We start from the raw sequence: 18,131 nt of genomic DNA, 5'->3' as shown, positions 1-18,131 counted from the left end.
GAAGGAGTAGGCTTGTTTTCCTAGTCTGAATCCCAGGTAAGGGAGAAGTTTCTCGCAATAGGGACGTGATAATAAGCGTCTGTAAGATCTATAGAGGTTGTGACGGCCCCACGAGAAGTAGGGTCCGCACCTGTGAGATTGTAAGCATGCGGAATTTGTTGCATTGAATGAATGAATTGGTAGGGACAGGTCCAGAATTACTCTCCGCTTGTCTGAGTCCTTGAACACTGAACAGACGGCCTTGAAATTTCAAGTGTCTGACTTTCCTTATTGCATTCTTCTGCAGGAGTTCTTCTGCAAAGTCCTGTAAGTCCTGGGAAGGGTGTTGAAGGAACCTGATTGGTGGGGGAGGTCCCTTGCACCAGCTCCAACCCAGTCCTTTCGAAACTATGCTGTGGGCCCATGGGCTGAAGGCCCAACGGTCCCTGAAGAGGTACAATCTCCCTCCTACCTGGGGTGTCTCATTGATTAGGGGAAGGTCTGCTACCTTTGGACCTGCGGCCTCCCCTTCCTCGTGAGAGGGGCCTGGATGGTGCTCTACCTCTGTAGGCAGCTCTAGCCCTGCTTCCTCTTGCAAATCTGTTATAGCCTCGAAATGTCCCCGAGCTTTCAAAAGAAGCATTGAAAACTGGGGACGTCACGAAAGTTGGTGTAGCGGAAGCATGTTGACTCGGCTGCACCAAAACGAACTGCTGTTGGGGTTGCGCCTTAGATGTGGAGGGCTGCCCGACCTGAGAAACCGGGACAGCCTGAAGCACAGTCGGGGCTTGAGGTCTCTTAAAGCCCTGGAACCTCCTAAACCTCTTCCCTTTAGGTTGAGGGCCGGAGGTCTCGGAAAACTTCCTCTTAAAAGGAAGGCCCCAACGAGAACGAAGACTTTGGTTGGCTCTAGTAGCTTCAGCCATAACTGCATTGACCTCATTCTCCAGAAAGAGATTAGGTCCCCAGATAGAACTTTTTATTAGCCTATTAGGTTCATGTCTGATAGTGGTCTCCGTAAAGATGTGTTTTCTGCAATTTTGTCTGGCTTCAACAAAGTCGTAAAGATCTGACTGGAAGGAAGCTAGAAAGGACTTCGTAACCACCTGAAACAAGGGCTCGTCATGATAGGCTAGAGCTGTTACTTCAGACATAGTGACTGCGTGCAGGGAACAACCTAACCTGCACCTGGTTTCAAATTCTGTTTTGAGCAAAGGCTCCGGAATTTGAGGAAGATGCTCACTGAACAAGGCGGAGGCACACTCAGGATCAAGCTTCCCTACTGTAAAAGTCGCTGGAGCTCCCAACCAACACTCTGAGTCTCCGGGAAAAAGGAGAGAGGTGGATTCCGTTTCTCGGAGCTGAGGCATAGGCTTGCCATCCAAACCCGCTTGGAGAGTCAACTCCGCAATTTTAATAGTGCAAGGAGTCGGAATGGCATCGCCAGTAGAGAACATTGTGAAAGACCCTTTAAAAGGAGTGAGCTTAGTGTTTTCGCACTCCCAACTAGTGAGAGCGCGCAACGGAGTAGATTGAGCCTGGTCCTTTGGGAAGATAACCGTCTCCTTAGGGACCTTGTCAGACCTAACCCAGGCTTCTTCCGTTAGCCTGGTGAAACCTGGATAGGGGGGAACTAAGTCGGGCGGGAAGAACTCCAGTTCCTCCAAGCGACGGGTGCCTAAACCTTCGATGGTCAAGGTGTCATTATGTAAGGGAGCATGTAAAGCCAGACACCATGGGTTCCTTTTATCGAAGGGAGGTAGTCTGGAGGCATCCGGGACAACATGGGACTGGGGCGTTGCTCGGGACAGGATGAACCCGGAAATCCTACTTTCTTGGGCTTCCACTTTCTCCGCCAAAGATTGCATAGACTCTTCGGAAGACTTCAGGCTTGAAGCAATATCACCAAGCTTAGCGTCAACTTTAGAGTCGAACTTCTCCATCAAGCGATTTATGAAGGCCTCAGAATCAAAGTCAGGCAAAGACTTAGCCTTTGAAATTCTGGATCTCGACCCCCTTATGAGGGGAGCAGCTTTAATTATTGGTGATACGGTTTGGGAACCGGAGATGACAGAGAGGGAAGCCTTTGAGATTTAGAAGGTGTTGAAGAACCTTTCTTTTTCTGTGTTTTAACCTTGGGCCTGACAGATTGAGATCTGTCCCCAAGGTTGGCTGGATTCGGGAAACCCTGGAAAGAAGAGGATGAAGAAGAAGGTGAATTAAGAGATGGAACACACAAACCAACCCCACCTGTCTCACTTACCACCCTACCTTCAACCTGATGGACGTCAACTTCGACAATCATGGGTTCTGTATGTAAATTAATAGCCGCCACCTCTTCCGCTACTTCTCCGCACAGGGTGTCGTCTTGGGAGGATTGAGTATCCAGCCGAATCTTTTTGATGATCGGCGCAGCTAAGTCCTTTGGTAAGGCGGCGGAAATCCGGGCACCAGGGTAAAGGAGATTACAAATCTCCTCTGAAAGGATGTACGGTTTACCAGCTGCCACATTCCTCCCGAATCCGCCGACCCAGGACTTCAAAGACGACAGTGCAGCGGAGCGGATTACAGGTTTAGCCTGGAAGAGAAGGTGGAGTTAATAAAAAATCCCTCATGAAAGGAAGAGCTATAAGAGGTAATATAATCGAAAGAGACTACAATTTAGTCGACTCTCGACACTTACCGATTCATCGGACGCCAGTCCGTAAAGGGCGTAACAAATCTCGCACCCTTCTGGGTGCCAAACGATTCCATCTCCAACATGAACCGCACAGCCAGAGTGGGAGCGGCACACTTTGTGACCGAACGATTGATGGAGAATGGCTGAGCACCCAGGTTCTTCACAACGTACCATCTGTAAGTAGAAGATGGTAAATGAGTACCATAGGAGTAGGCGCCGCCGGAATAAGACCGGCGGCGAGAGGGATTGATAATAACATAAAATTAATACAAGGCAAAAAAGGGACGAATGTTTTTAAAATCATAAATAAGCGGAAACGTTATAACATTCCGCCGTAGGGGTATGTAATGCTCCGCCGTCAGTCACTGATTTCATTGTCTATACATTATGGGAACGGAGTCCCCATGGGGGAGGGAGAAAGGAAATACCTCTCCAACAACTGCGGTTAAAATCACCGTAGTGATAGAACAACGAAAAACAGGACTAGACCGGCGGAGATGAAAATAATAAAATCTCCGAATGTTATCATGCATACGCGGGACAATGTTCAACACACAAGCTGCCAACCGGATAGACATTGGAAGCAAGTCTACGAAGCACCACCCGGATGAAAAGAAAGGGGGTAGTGATAGAAACCTGGCGGAACAACGACTGGTCGAGTGGGCAGCATTCTCCAGACGCTGACTATACCACCCAGGGGAGGGGGGAAACCGAACAACGATGAGCGGCTACCCCCATACAGGGGGAAACGCACAGGTGACGTCACTAATCATATGACGAAAACTGAACTGCATACACGAGAGAGAAAGAGACCGTAGCCTACACTCCAACACCCAAGCTTTGGACTAGACAGGGGGCCAGTGGGGTACGCCACTGTAATGGGGAGAGAAGGACCAGGGTCTAAGCTCAGCCAGCCACATAAGACTAGAACAAGCAGGGAGGGGAGGAAAGTGACGATTCCTCACGCTACAGGCACTCGTAAACAAGGCAAACCAAACCTCCCCAGCCTAATGGCTGAACGGGGAGATAAAGGTAGCCTAACACCGTGTAAGAGAACAGCATGTCTAGCCTAAGGCTAAAAAACTATATCTAAGATAACAATTCAATAAAAACATTCGAAAAAGGACAACATAAAAACACATATATAAAAGCATAAACGAATTGGCGAAAAGACAGGCCAAAACAGGCCGAAGCATCGGGCATAAGGATATCGTGTGTATCCCAAGATGGCCGCCAAAACGAATGCGAAGCTTAATCTAAAAATATAAAAGTCATCCTGCCTTGTAGAAAACAGCTAACATCATAAATAAATACTTCACACCAAGGAGAACATAATAAGGACTGGAGGGGAAGAGAACTGATAAAAGGGACCCAAATTCTATTGTCAGGAAATGGGGGACCCACGGCCTAAATGATAATGGATAGGCAAAAACACAATCTCATCCCCAACCAGCGCCAGATGCAAAGTAAAATACAATTTCTCCACTCAGACTCCAAATTATATGGAGACAACAAAAACAAGGAGAAAAACAAACAAAATAATATAAAAAATGTGAGATTGAAGATCAAAATGTAAGAGGCAAACATGGAGCATACGCTGCATATGGGGCAGCGCTGCCAAACACTTAAAGCGAAAAATCGTAAGATAAAAACAAATTAAATTGCCTCTAAGACCAACAATCCAATCCAGAATTAGTACTCAACTTAGATGGTGATAAAACCTCGGTGGAAGACATGATGAGCTGCCAAAAAGAAGTTACGATCGCACACAGAACAGAACGCGGTGTAAACACGATCGCTGCTAAATTGGAATGACGTGTCAGTCTCGTGATGATGCCTACCTGATGGTCGGGTGAGTATTCCGAGTTACAGGTTTGTAACGGCTCATCCAATTTGGGTCTGAGAATTGAGAAGTCTATTGGACGAAGGCCTGTGGAGCGTAATAGCTCACCCCGGTATATACCGACATCTGTATGAGATGTTCGAACTGGAGTAGTAACTCCAGCATCCTACATAGCTTTTTCTCTGGTATATATAGCAGTCTTAAACCTAGAAATGTGCTAATTGGAACCAATTTCACTGGCTGACACAGGTCGACCCAGAAATGGGATCTTTCATATTTTTGCTGTGGCCTCATCATGAATAATAACCATGACTAGCACCGATGGCTTAAATTGTGACATTGCATTCCTCTTTTCTTGAAATCTCATTGTGAATGCTGTATTCTGTGGACTCTTCTAGCAACCAGAGTGGAGATGTTCAAGGTTTTTGTTATTATAATTGTTGTTAGCAAGACACTCCAGGATTGAAGACATACCCCACTTTTGAGGAGCAAAGTTTGGAAAAGAAATGTAAATGTAAAAACAAACTCTCACGACTTTCTCATATCTTACTAAGATGTATCATAACTAAACATAATTATATGTGGGTTTGGAACAAGCACATAACATTTCGAGTTGGCGACACTGCCCAGGCTTTATTTTGGTTATTATGCTATGAGTAATCGCTAGTTTGAAAGCAGTGAAGTCCCATGACTTTTTCTAATGTAGCCTATTGATCATTATAATTTTCATTTAATTTTTTATTTTAAAAATACTTTATATTTTCCAAATTCATTGATTTTAACATTTAATCTTTTCTGAAATGGACATATCAGTGAACTGAAAAACTTGAACAGGTCACCAAGTAAACAGTATAAACTGCCAGCTGTGTTTCATCAGAAATTTCCTTGGCAAACAGTCTCAGTGTATGCATATGTTTGGGGCTAGAACTGGTGCAGTATTTTAAGGTTTTGACAGTATTAGATGCAAGCTTATGCAATTTTTTTAATCTTGGACAAAAGATTAACATATGAAATATTAGAAATACTGAATAACATTTTATTGTAGTTACTGTACAGTTCAGTAATCATAACCAGAGAATATTTTGAAATTCATTGCCACATGAACATGACACCCCAAACTGAACAGAATAAAAAAAAAAAAGACAGAAAATGTGAATACTGCTTATACATAATAAGGAAAAAACATTTCAGTCTGTTTATATTAATGCAAATCATTTCAGTTTTACAAATATGCAAACAGGAAAACCGTATTACAGTACTGCTAGAAAGATGGCGGTGTTTCCTGCATTCTTCTGAGTTTCTGAAACCCTTTTACAAATCCAAATTTTTATTTTATGGTCTTATAGTGTTCTTTGATATTCTATTAAGTTCTATGTTTAAAACTGGAAACCAGTCATTACCTTTGTTTTGTGTTGTTTTCTGAATGCAACTCATTCCACCATGCATCTCACACAACCAGAACAAATGGTTAATGAGTGTTTGATTACAATAGTCTTGCTAGGCTTTAGTAAGATTTACCAGTAAACCCTTTCAGTATGCCACAGTTTTACTTTTGTCAGTTCATAATGTTCCCAAGTCAGAGTCGTTTGAGCAGGGTGAAAATAATGGTATATTGATATAGTACAACGAGTAAGTTACTAAAGTCCGTTGACTTGTCTACCAAAATTTGTCAATACAGTATAGGAATGAATTTTTGTTTATTTACTATTAGGATAATTTGTAAACTTAATTCAGGGTTCCTATACAGTAATTCTGTTTACTGTTTAGCAAAAGGTAACTTTCCTCTGGGTTAGGATAGGCCTATAAAAAACTTAACTTTCAACCATTTGGATGCATCCTAAGACTAATTTTAGGGAAAAAATAGCGTCTTTGACACAGGAAATAGTAGTTTAACCAGACCACTGAACCAATTTATTCAGTTATCACAGGGGTGGCCTGAAGGATTTTTCTTTATTAATCACAAGGTTTAGATTTTATTTATTGAAGTAGAGCTCTTGAAATTGCTTTAAATGAACTGTTTCCAAAACTTGACATTGGTTGTCAGTTATATTTTAGACATTCACAAACATTCACTCAGCAATATATAGGCTAGCACAAAAGATGTTTAACTGTTAGTATTACTCTACAGTGTAAACATATATGGAGTGGTTAATGTGGGCTGTTCATCAAACATCCACGGGTCAAATGAGAGTGACCAGTTCTAAAACATGTCCAAGTTACTTTTGTGTCATTCGTTTTGATATGGAGGATACCATCTTCCAATATTGGGCTTGATTCGTAGTACATGTAATTTGTTTCTGTCATGTTCATTGTTCCATATACAGTACCTTACCATTTATTTACTATAATGTGTTTTAGAGATGTTATATAATCCCGAATAGGAATGTTTGTTTGGCTGCTTTATTGGCTTTTTCATTTCCTTTATTACAAAGGGGGAGATAGTTCTGGTACTGGAAGAAATTTTATATTGATATTTTTTACTTGAATTTGGAAAGGTGGTGAGTGATTATTTATACACATCTCTCTTTGATCAGAAGGATTTTGTTGGTAAATCACTTGACTATTTTATTACCAGTGTAGGCATTAAGTCTACCCCTTCATGCCTTTGCTGTTTTTAAGAGCATTCTCTGCCATTATAAACTTCAACCAGATGTTAATTTTTTATTTATTGCACTTTGCATTTATCTCTTGTAGACTACATTTCTAGACCCTACATGATTTGTTTTTAATTGAGAGTAAAAGTTGGGCAAGATTAAAACCTTTGTCAGCTAATTAGAGGAGACCAAAGGGAATAGAAGAAAATTAAATGCAGAAAACAGTGCAGCTGGGACTGAAAGAATGCTGCAAAGAACCTTCAGTACTGTATACAGTGTTCCATACAAGGTACACGCTAACTTATACCATCCTACTGGGATCGTATGTAGCTTTGTATTGTTTCATTTATGTTCACTGCGGTATTTTTAATTGTTCTTGTTTTATTGCAGGGTTTAACTGTTGTCTTTTTTGTCTTGATATTTCTATTTTTATACTTTTAAATTAATGTAATGTACCCATAAACGCCAGTTTATGGAGTTAGGAGAAACTCTGCAGTAAGTGGTATTTTTTCATATGTTTGTATGGAAGTTATTTACTTGAAAAAGATGATAGGAAAGTTTGGGTATCTGACTGTGTTAAGTTTGTAAAAGCATGAAATTTTCCTTTTCCTTTTACATTCCAGAAAAGAAGTTCCTGCAGTTTTTCTTTAGTCGTCTAAGAATGAATGAGACTTCTAGATATCCAGAATTTCCCTTTTTATCCCCTTGTGGCCGAGAAAGAAATTATGTCCGCTGTGATGACCTACCACTTGTATTTACTCATTTGGTAAGTTTCATAGGCATTCTGTTCGTTTTGCATGGTGATGTATTGTTTGCACCCAGTTCATGGGTGTTTAACAAAATATGACAGACAAAAATATTTTCAATCCCCAAAACTATCAAAATGGCTGATAAGGTTTATAGATTAAGTTCCTAACTCCATTTCCATACCTTTATATTTCATGGTTTTCGTATGTGGATGCCTGAATTTCTCGACATAGATATAAGCATTCTCATGATTTCAAGAGAGCTTAATACCTTTTGCTCTGTTCATTTTTTGAAGTTATCAATTTTAGTTCTTTGTTCTGTTAATCTTATGATTTTCTTTTTAAGGAATGTAAGCTTAAATTTACTTAAGTGACTTTCTAGTCCTCACTATACTCGGTTTTTTTTACCGAGGCACATTTGCACCGAATCGCAGGGGTGTCCTTTTAGCTCGGAAAAGTTTCCTGCTAGCTGATTGGTTGCAAATATTTTGTCCAAATAGCATCATTGCTTTCAAATAATTACCAAGTAATGTGAATCGAAACTTATTTACTAACCTAAATTTCTCCCTCAGATATGTGTTTTGTCAATAAATAATGTTAACGAATAAAGAGTTTATAAAGGATTGTGATGGTAAGTCTAAATTTAATAACAACACCGCCGAAGTCAACGACAGGAGCTTGTTTTCGGATGTACGCTGCATAATTTTTTACTTTTCACATATTTTAACACCAATCGGGATAAATTACACTAAGCATAAGAAAAACATGTTATTATAAACTTTCTTTGAATACCAGAGTCTACTAAAAACATGGAATTAATAAAACTCGCTATTAGTGGAAACTTCCAGGAGGTAAAAGGAACAGCCTGGCGCGACCTGGCAGGAAAAACTATCACAGGTGATTGTCATTGCAGCATTTTCCTGATTTATGTCATTGTAGCTTTTTTCCTCATTTGTGTAAATGTTGAAATAAGTGTTACGTTACTTAGATTACTTTGATGGCTATATCTGCAATGAAAAGGTTTCTGTGCTTCTTTTTGTAGGTGCACGCTAATAAAAATATATTTAGCAGACATTAACAACTTACTCTTTCATGTAAGTTACAGCAGACAATGCGAGATAAGAAAACTTTTTTTCTTATTTTGCGTTCTGTTCAGGACACATATAAAGGTTAACACGGTTTCTGCGGATATTTTGAGAAGTAAAAAGAATATGTGACTGAGTAGAATATGTACTATATACATATACATTTTAAGGATTAGCTGGCTATATCGTCTACTGTCAAATACCGAGGGGATGGAAGGGAGGGGGGGTATCGCGTTGTAACTCTGTGAAATTATGAATTCGTTTAATTATGATTTTTATGCAATTTATGGAACACTACAGTATCCTCAAACCGAAAATGGTGCTATTAATAGAATCTCTACCTTTCGACAAAATTAGCAAATCCTTTCTATACGGACTTACATCATAGGCCTACATACACCTAGCTTAACTTATATCAAGCATCAGCTACTGTTTACTGTTACTCCTTACCTTAAAGAGTTAAGCAAATTTTATTGCAATTGTCAAAAAATGGTGTAAGACACATAGACATAGGCTAGCCTAGTTTGAAATCTGTGCAAGAAATAAAGCCATAATAAGGGAAGTACATTATTATTATGTAAAGAAAAAGAGCGTCTTCATATTTATCATCATATTTATCATAATAATATAACAAAAGGCTTCAGCACAAAAAGCCTATTAAAGATGATATGTATCTGAAAAGTTTTCTTGCCCTTCAACATTTGCTGGCATGTGGATACCATATGAATAACTAGGCCTACTTATCTAGGTAATTTTATCTAAATTTTTATCTAATGCCACAGGCTGTTCCTTTTACCTCCCGGAAGTTTTCACTAATAGCGAGTTTTATTAATTCCATGTTTTTAGTAGATTCTGGTATTCAAAGAAAGTTTATAATAACATGTTTTTTCTTATGCTTAGTGTAGTTTATCCCAATTGGTGTTAAAATATGTGAAAAGTAAAAAAATTATGCAGCGTGCATCCAGAAAGCAAGCTCCTGTTGTTGACTTGTGTGTTGTTATTAAATTTAGACTTACCATCACAATCCTTTATAAACTTTTTATTCGTTAACATTATTTATTGACAAAACATATATCTGTGGGAGAAAATTAGGTTAGTAAATAAGTTTCGATTCACATTACTCGGTAATTATTTAAAAACAATGTTGCTATTCGGACAAAATATTTGCAACCAATCAGCTAGCAGGAAACTTTTCCGAGCTAAAAGGGCACCCCTGCGATTCGGTGCAAATGTGTCTCGGTAAAAAAAACCGAGTTTAGTTTGTATAACACAACGTTATTCAGATTAATTCAGTAAATAATAAACATGCTATTTAGCAAAATAGAAGATCACAACAATCATTTTATTGGTTTTAGTTGACAAGTAACGGAACATTTTCAAGATCACCTTAGCTAAGATTGTGCTGGCACTACTCCACAACTAAACTTGAATTTACTAGAGTATTTTCTCTGGTGTAGATGTCTGGCAGAAGTGAAATCAAATTTTTATAAGCTATATTTTGGATCGGGTCCCGTGTCAGCGGTGAAAAAGTCCATTCCAGCACTTATTTCTAGGTAATTCCGTTGCTAGATACCAGAAAGCTAAATGAAATGCTGGAGTTACTACCCTAGAGTGAGCTCCATTAGATGGAGTAATTGATGTATGGAAAAGGGTGAACTATAAAAACGGAACCTTATCCTATAAGTCCCAAAGTCAAAAAGTCCCACAGAGAGGTGCAGTTACAAACCCATGCACCACTGCGGACCTTTAAAAACACCGCTAACCGCATTCCATGAAAGCATCACCCCACAGAATGATGTTTACTATGGGAGGATACTGACATGATAGAATATTACTGGGACAAGACACATGACCGAGGTGGGTCACCGGGTGACACGGTCCCCTCTCCAGAAATAGATTTTTCCTTTGTCAAAATCCCTTTTCTGGATCGGGTCCCGTGTCAGCCGGTGAAAAATTAACAGAGAAATAAATATCATTCTTAAGCTGGAAGAGATAACAAAATGTAAAGGGAACAGAAGACCAAGGTCCACCAAAAAGATTTTTAATTACTAGCAATAATAACAATAATGTACAAATGAAACTGATGGGAGCTTAAAATTAACATGACAATATAGAAAATACTTAAACAAAATAACTATACAATATTGAAAACATTATAACCTAAATGTCAATTAGACAAATATCTGGATATACAGTCAGGTGAGAGAGTCAAGGCACGCCTGACTGAAATGACAGAAGCAGGTAACTGAGGCAGTGGAGGAAGAAATGACTAGGAATCAGAAGGGAACCAGAGGGAGGGACAACGTTCCCTGCGCGACTGCTAAGAAAATTTAAAGGCTTCTAAGGATTTCAAATAGTATTTGAGAAACCAAGGTGACTTCCAACCAGGTACCTGGTAAGATCCGTGAAATTCATGTAATGAAAGTAGTTAATGGAGGTGGCCACAGCTCTAATATCATGAACTCTTGGGACTGAGTCAGGATTAGCCTGCTTGATAAAGTAAAGGATTTGTCTAATAGCAGACATGAGATATTACCCCTCCTTCCCTGATAAGAGGCCCAGATGAGATGTGAAGGACCTGTCTAAATAAGCCCTCAAAGTATGAACTGGACACAGGGACAGGTCTTGAGGCAAGGGGAGAATTTTCCAAGGCAACCACCTATTCTGCGGATCTTCATTTTTGGCCAGGAAGTTAGGGTGAGGAATCAGCAAAACCTCTCCTGATGGAAGGAAGTCGACATGGTTGGGCTCCCTAGAGGTGCAGACAGCTCTGAAATTCTAGCACCAATGGGCTAACTAGAACAACGTTTTCCTCAATAAGGAAAGGTAGGGGCAAGACTGATTATCGATATCTGAGGCTAACTTCAACACGTCATTCAAAAACCAGGAAACCGTATGTGGACGGATTACTGGTCTCAGTCGTGCACAGGCCTTAGGGATGGAAGAAAAGTAAGGATCTGTGAGGTCAATTTTGAAACCATACAAAAATACTTTTCGCAAAGCCGACTTGACTGTAATGGCACATTACTAGAGCTAAACCCTTCTCAAATAGTGATCTAAAAAAGTTGCTAAATGTATGGTCATTAATGTAGCCTCAGATTCTTTCAAAAGAGTGCTAGCTTCTTAATTGCTGAGAGCGTGCTATGAAGAGTGGAGATCCAACTTATCTGATTCCAAGAACATGGTATTGTGGGATCAACGTTAGCATCCCTTTGAGCATAAAATTTCATAAAGTCCTCAAAGCCAGGGCACTTTGAATTTTTGAGGAAGCTGACACAGTCAGAGTTTGTACTACTTGTGTTAGTTTTGGACTGGGGATTCGGATGTGGCGAAGTTTCAGTTCTAGCAGAAGAGGAAACCAGCTGCTCTTTGGCTAGTAGGGAGCCACTAGAGCTACTTGACCCTTGAATGTCCTTAGTTTGTGAGACCCCAACAACAAGTTTACTGGAGGAGACAGATAGACCTTCTTCCACCTGTTCCAATCCAGCTGACTTTAAATCCGTGAAGAGAAAGAGCTTGAGGTCCAGGTTGGGAACTACATAATAATAGAGGAAGCTTGTTGTTGAGCAGTTTAGAACAAATCTACCTCAGACCCGGAACTTGTTTGCAGATCAATTAGGCAGAGACCCTGTCTAGGACCTCCGACTCGAGGGGAGTTGTCCTTGATAGAGAATCTGCTACGACGTTCCGGACCCCTGCAAGATGAGTGGCAGACAGGTGCCACTTGTTCTTGCACGCCAAGGAGAAAAGTGCAATCAGTACCTGGTTGATCGGCTCGATTTTGAACCTCCTGTTTATGCAGTTGACTACCGTGGCGCTGTCAGAACCAGCCTTGTGCAGTCTCTTGGGGAAGAAGCTTCTTCAAAGTAGGAAGACCGCCATGGCCTCCAGAGCGTTTATATGGAACTGGCGGAACATGAGGACCAAGTCCCCTGTACTTCTTGGTGTTGAGAATATCACTCCACCCGGCTTAGGGAGGCGTCTGTGTGGATAACCAGCGCGGAGGAGGAAATTGCAGGGGACTGACTTGGACAGGCTCTTGACGGTCGACCAAGGCCGGAGTCTCTTTCAAGATGGGAGGGATCAGAGAGACTACCTTGTCTCTGAGACTGATATTTAACCGACTCCGCCACACTTTCTGTTGATATCTTTCAGTTTTACCTTCAGCAACAGATCTGTCACCGAAGCCCGGGCTGAAGGGGCAAGACTTTCTTGGGCCCCGTCGAGAGAACTCGTTTGGACGAGAAACTGTCAGTTTGCTCTGGCTATCTCCTTCCTCTTGGGAGGAGGAAGAGAGCTTGTGAGAATTCAGATCCCACTGGATTCCTAGCCATTGAAAACAACTGCTGGGAACCAGGCGGGACTTCTCCCTGTTTACACGAAAGCCCAAGGATTCTAGAAAGTCGACCACCACGGATGTAACTCTCCGGCATTCCTCGACGCTGGATGCCCAGATGATCCAGTCGTCTAGATACGCGACCAGCGTAATCGTTTATGAGACCCGAGGAGTTGTTATGCGACCGTGTCTGTCAACAGTGAAAATCCTTGGGGGCTATGTTGAACGAAGGCATCACCTTGAAGGAATATGCCTGCCTTCTGAGCCTGAACCCCCAGAAAGGGGAGAACCTTCGCAACCGGGACGTGATAATAGGCGTCGGAAAGATCTTAGAGAGGTAGTTACAGCTCCGCAGAACGTAGAGGTCGAACTTGGGAGACAGTAGCATCCGAAACTTGTACTTAGCAGATGTAGGAATTCAGGCGGGACAAGTCCAGAATTACTCTCGTTTGTCGGAACCCTTCTTGCAGAACACTGAAGTACCTTGGAACTTCAGAGTCCTCACTTTCCTTATAGCCTGTTTCTGTTCCTTATAGCCTGTTTCTGTAGGAGATCTTCCACAAAGTCCTCGAGATCCTTGGTCGTAGCCTGATAAAACTTGACTGGTGGAGGGGGATTGTCGATCCAACTCCAACCTAGGCCCTTGGAAACTATACTCTGAGCCCAGGGACAGAAGGTCCACCGAGCTCGAAAATGGTACAGCCTCCCGCCCACAGGATGTATGTCACCGGTCCTGTGTTTGCTTCCCCCCTCTGGAGCCTCTACCTCCCCTGTTCCTGGGAGAGGCGGGGCTCCCTCTTCCCCTAGCAAAACCACGAGGCTAACTGCCTCTGGTTGACTGCCTGGGCGAAATTTCCCTGACTTTCATATGCTTAGGATTGAAAGCTGGGAGGAGACATAGGAGGGGCAGCCAAAGACTGATGCGCCAGGTTCACCAGGACATACTGAGGCGGAGGATGGGAAGAAGAGGTCGAAGGCTGACCTTGTAAAGGAACCTGAACCAAGGACTGAGCTGGGAGGCGTTTGAAATGTTTAAATTTCTTGCTGGACTTTGTGGGAGTGCCGGCAAGATCAGACTGCTTCCTTTTATAGGGCAGACCCCAACGAGAACGGAGACTCTGATTGACCCTAGCTGCCTCAGATAAGACTGCATCAACTTCTTCTTGTGGGAAAAGATTGGCTCCCCAGATCGAACTCTTAGAAGCTTATTTGGTTCATGCCGAACTGTGGCTGCTGAAAGATATGCTTCCGGCAGGCCAGTCGGGCGATCATAAAGTCAAACAGGTCTTGTTGAAAACTCGCCAAGAGAGATTTCGTCAAGACCTGGAATAAAGAATCTTCTCTATAGACCAAAGAAGTTGCTTCCGCCAAAGACAAAGAGTTCAAAGACCTGGCGAGTCTTTCCTTAGTATCAGCCTCTGCTTTCAGGAGCGACTCCGGGATCTTAGGGAGCTGCTCACTGAACAGATCAGAAGCACAGTCTGGGTCAAGCGGTCACTGTAGCGTATTAGGGGCTCCTTCCCAGGAATTCAGTGCCCCGGGAAAGACAGAGATGTCGGGTCCGTCTCCCGGAGATGAGGAGGGTTTACCTTCAAAGCAAGCCTGACTAGTCAGAGGCCACTTTAGAGAAGTGCAAGGAGGAAGAACATCACTGAGAGTGAACATAGTGAACACTCCCTTAACAGTGTAGCTTAGTGTTCTCTGCTTGCCCTCCACGTAGAGTCCTCATCAAAGACGACTGAGCTTGGTCCCTAGGATGAATAATGGTCTCCTTAGGGACTTTATCAGACCTGTTCCCAAACCTCTCCTTCAGCCTGGCGAAACCTGTGTAGGGGGATGTCAGGTCCGGAGGATAGAACTCCAACTCTTCCACTCTCCTCGTGCCCAAACCCTCTATGGTAAGAGTACCTTCGTACTCAGGGCATAAAGACCCAGGCGTAAGGATTCCCAGATCGAGAAGGGAGGGGAGAGTGGAAGGGTCAGGAACCGAATGAGATCTAGAGCGAGATCCTTGTTGTGATTCACCTTCTCCGAAAGAGACTGAAAAAGAAGTAGCAAGACCAGACAGCTTGCTGTCTACCCCTGTGAATCTATCTTCTCAAACCTCGCGTCGATTCTCTCAAGGAATTGCTCAAAGGAAATGGCATTATCCAAGAAGGGAGGAGGAACTACCTGACGTGACTGAGACCGCTTGTGACCTGGAGGAGGCTGTGCTGGAAATCGACAGGCGAGGCTCATCGCCGATGCGCGCGGAGGACCCCATATTGACCTGCCAGAGTGAGTGAGTTTTCTTCCCTCGCGGACTTACCGCCCGGGATAATAGATCCAGAGCGATACCCGTAAGGTATGAAGATTTAGAAGCCTTTAAAAACGGAGGAAGAAGGAGAGCTAAACAGTGAAGAACCTGCCTCACTTACCCCCTTACCTGCTTGATGCTCCGGGATAATGCTCGGAGATTCAAGGCCGAGGTCGAGTTCCGCCGCGTCTTCTGGAACGCCACCGCTCAGAGCCGAACCGTCTGGAGAGGGCTGGGTCAACTCCCGAATCCCGGCAATCAACGGAGCAGCAACATCGTCGGTGACTGAAGCTGTGATCCAAGCGCCGGGAAAAAGGACATTGCAAATGTCCTTCGAGAGTATGTAGGGATTGCCAGCTCCTACGTTGCGTCCAAAGCCGCTAACCCAGACTTTAAGGGCCTGAAGCGAAGCATCACGAGACTTGCGGTCAGCCTGCTGGAAGAAAAAACATTATTGCGGTTTACCGAAGGCGGGGGGAATCGGTAATATGTAAAGAATACAGTTGGCTAAAAAGGAAAGATGCATGACCACCTACCGAATCATCGATAGTTTGCTCGTAAAGAGCGTAGCAAACATCACATCCGTCAGGGTGCCAAACAATAAGATCCCCTACGTGGACCGCTTTATCGAATTAGGACCGACAAACCGTGGCACTGGCCTGATGGAGGCTGCGGAGCACCCTCTTCTTGGCAGCGTACCACCTGTAAAATGCAGATGCCAAGTGGTGCGATGTTACTAGCTGTTACAGTATTATATAATAATGTTAAGTAGCCAGATCCAGCAACACGCATAAAATAAGCCTATTGCAAACAAAAATAATAAAAAACCAATAATAATAATAAATAAATAAATTTACGGAACTAGCTGGAGTAACATGCCTTAAAGTAAGTAGCGGATACAAAATAAAATGGGAAGGTTAAACTGTCGGAGAAAGCGCATTCGGCAACTAAAAATAAAAGGAAGCCGCGATAACGAACCGATGGCAGCTAGAACCGCCCGGAGCGGGGAAGCAGGAATGCGCCTGCGATAGTAGACAGTAGTTAGCTAGGGCGAGGAACATCAAAGTCCGGACGAGACAGTCAGGCGGGAAAGCACTAACGTCACGAAAATAGGACTAAACCGGAGTGTCGCCAAATTAAACAACACGCCGGAGAAGACGTATGAAGGGGAGGAATGAAAAACCAGGAGGAAGAACCGAAAAGGAACGACCAGAGAGTGGGAATGCACAATCCGGGCGCTTCGGGTCCTCACGCCCACTCGCTGACTGAGGCTACCCAGCAAGCGCGAGAGAAACGGGAGAACAGGAACATCCTCCGGGGTCAAAGGGAGGAGGGAAAGGAGGCAAAGATGGCCAAAGATGGTGGAGCGGGGAGAGGAAGCTCCCAGCCACAGTAGTCCCAGGAGGGAGAATAAGTTGGTAAAGTCAGAGACCGTACCAAGGAAAGGCCAAACAATGCAGAGGAAGGGGGCACAAGCTATAGGCTAAAGGGAAAGGAATGCTCCCAATCCTTGATAAGTTAACAAGACTGAAAACGAATCAAGGGAAGAGAGAGCAATCGGGAGGAGGAAGAGGAAAGGGTGGAGTCGACATAACCAATAACTGGAAACTAACAGCAGAAAAAAGACCAAACTAGGGTAGATACATGAAGTCCCTCGCTATCCAGCTTAACCAAGAGTTCATTAGCCCTAAGCAACTGAAACAGGAGAGGGGAAGCTACATGAGATCCCTATTGTTTCAGCTTAACAAGACTTATTGCCTCATAAAAAGCAGAGGCTGGGGAAGGAAAACATAAGATGAAGACCTAGTCAAAACTTAAGGAGGCGCCCGCATTGGAAAAGAGCATTACACAAAACCCTATGAAGAATGAACGAAATGAATGAACGACCACCCCCTTTTTTCATGGAAAAAGGGGGCCCAATGTGATGCGCCCCAAAAAAGGAAAAACCAAAGCTAACAACCAACCCATGAAAAATGGATAAAAAAATCAACAAAACAAAATAAGAGGAGGACCATACCCAACCCGATGTGGACGTGAAGGGAAATGGCCGCCTCCTAACAAAAGAAACATCCATAATAATCATCAAACATCAAATGCATCCGAACACAGGGGTAAAGAAAAAACAAAAAAACTTAACAGTACTAGCATTAAATAAAATTCCCAGAAGCTAAAAAGAGAAGAGAAGGGCAAAAATAAGGCATGTTAATGAATTGATAAAATGAATAGGCTCGGGAAAGCCAACCTAAACACCAACCTTCACTCTCGAAGCAAAGGGAATCAAAAGTCAATCAATCAAAATCACTAATTAGACCTCATGAAAAGGAAAATTATCCTAAACACGAAGAGGAACAGTGAGAAAGATCGAAAAACAGGGCGACCCAAGATCACGAACCACACATGGAGGTCACGTGAGGCCGCGAGAGGAGATCAAGAAGGGCGTTATAAATCCCCTTAATTATTAAACTAAAAGGGAAATAAAGAGCCTCAATCGCCTCAAAATAAAAAACGAAATACTGGCATGTGTAAAGGTACTCAACTTAGATGAAGAAGAAAGACCTTGTAGGAAGCCATA

At 42.7% G+C, this 18,131-nt stretch overlaps 1 protein-coding gene across 2 annotated transcripts in view; it reads left to right on the top strand.

The window, feature by feature from the left end:
- Nucleotides 1–18,131, top strand: part of LOC136847374 (UPF0598 protein CG30010) — a 49,278-nt gene that overhangs the window by 17,230 nt on the left and 13,917 nt on the right. For both annotated transcript variants that reach the window (XM_067119002.1, XM_067119003.1), the window contains exon 6: nt 7,720–7,862. In XM_067119002.1, coding sequence (XP_066975103.1) covers nt 7,720–7,862 — 143 coding nt within the window. The remainder of the gene's footprint in view (nt 1–7,719; nt 7,863–18,131) is intronic.

Source organism: Macrobrachium rosenbergii, chromosome 16, assembly GCF_040412425.1.
Source record: "Macrobrachium rosenbergii isolate ZJJX-2024 chromosome 16, ASM4041242v1, whole genome shotgun sequence".
In the NCBI taxonomy this organism is placed as follows: domain Eukaryota; kingdom Metazoa; phylum Arthropoda; class Malacostraca; order Decapoda; family Palaemonidae; genus Macrobrachium; species Macrobrachium rosenbergii.
Note: the sequence above shows the minus strand (reverse complement) of the source record. Positions and strands in the feature narration are given on the sequence as shown.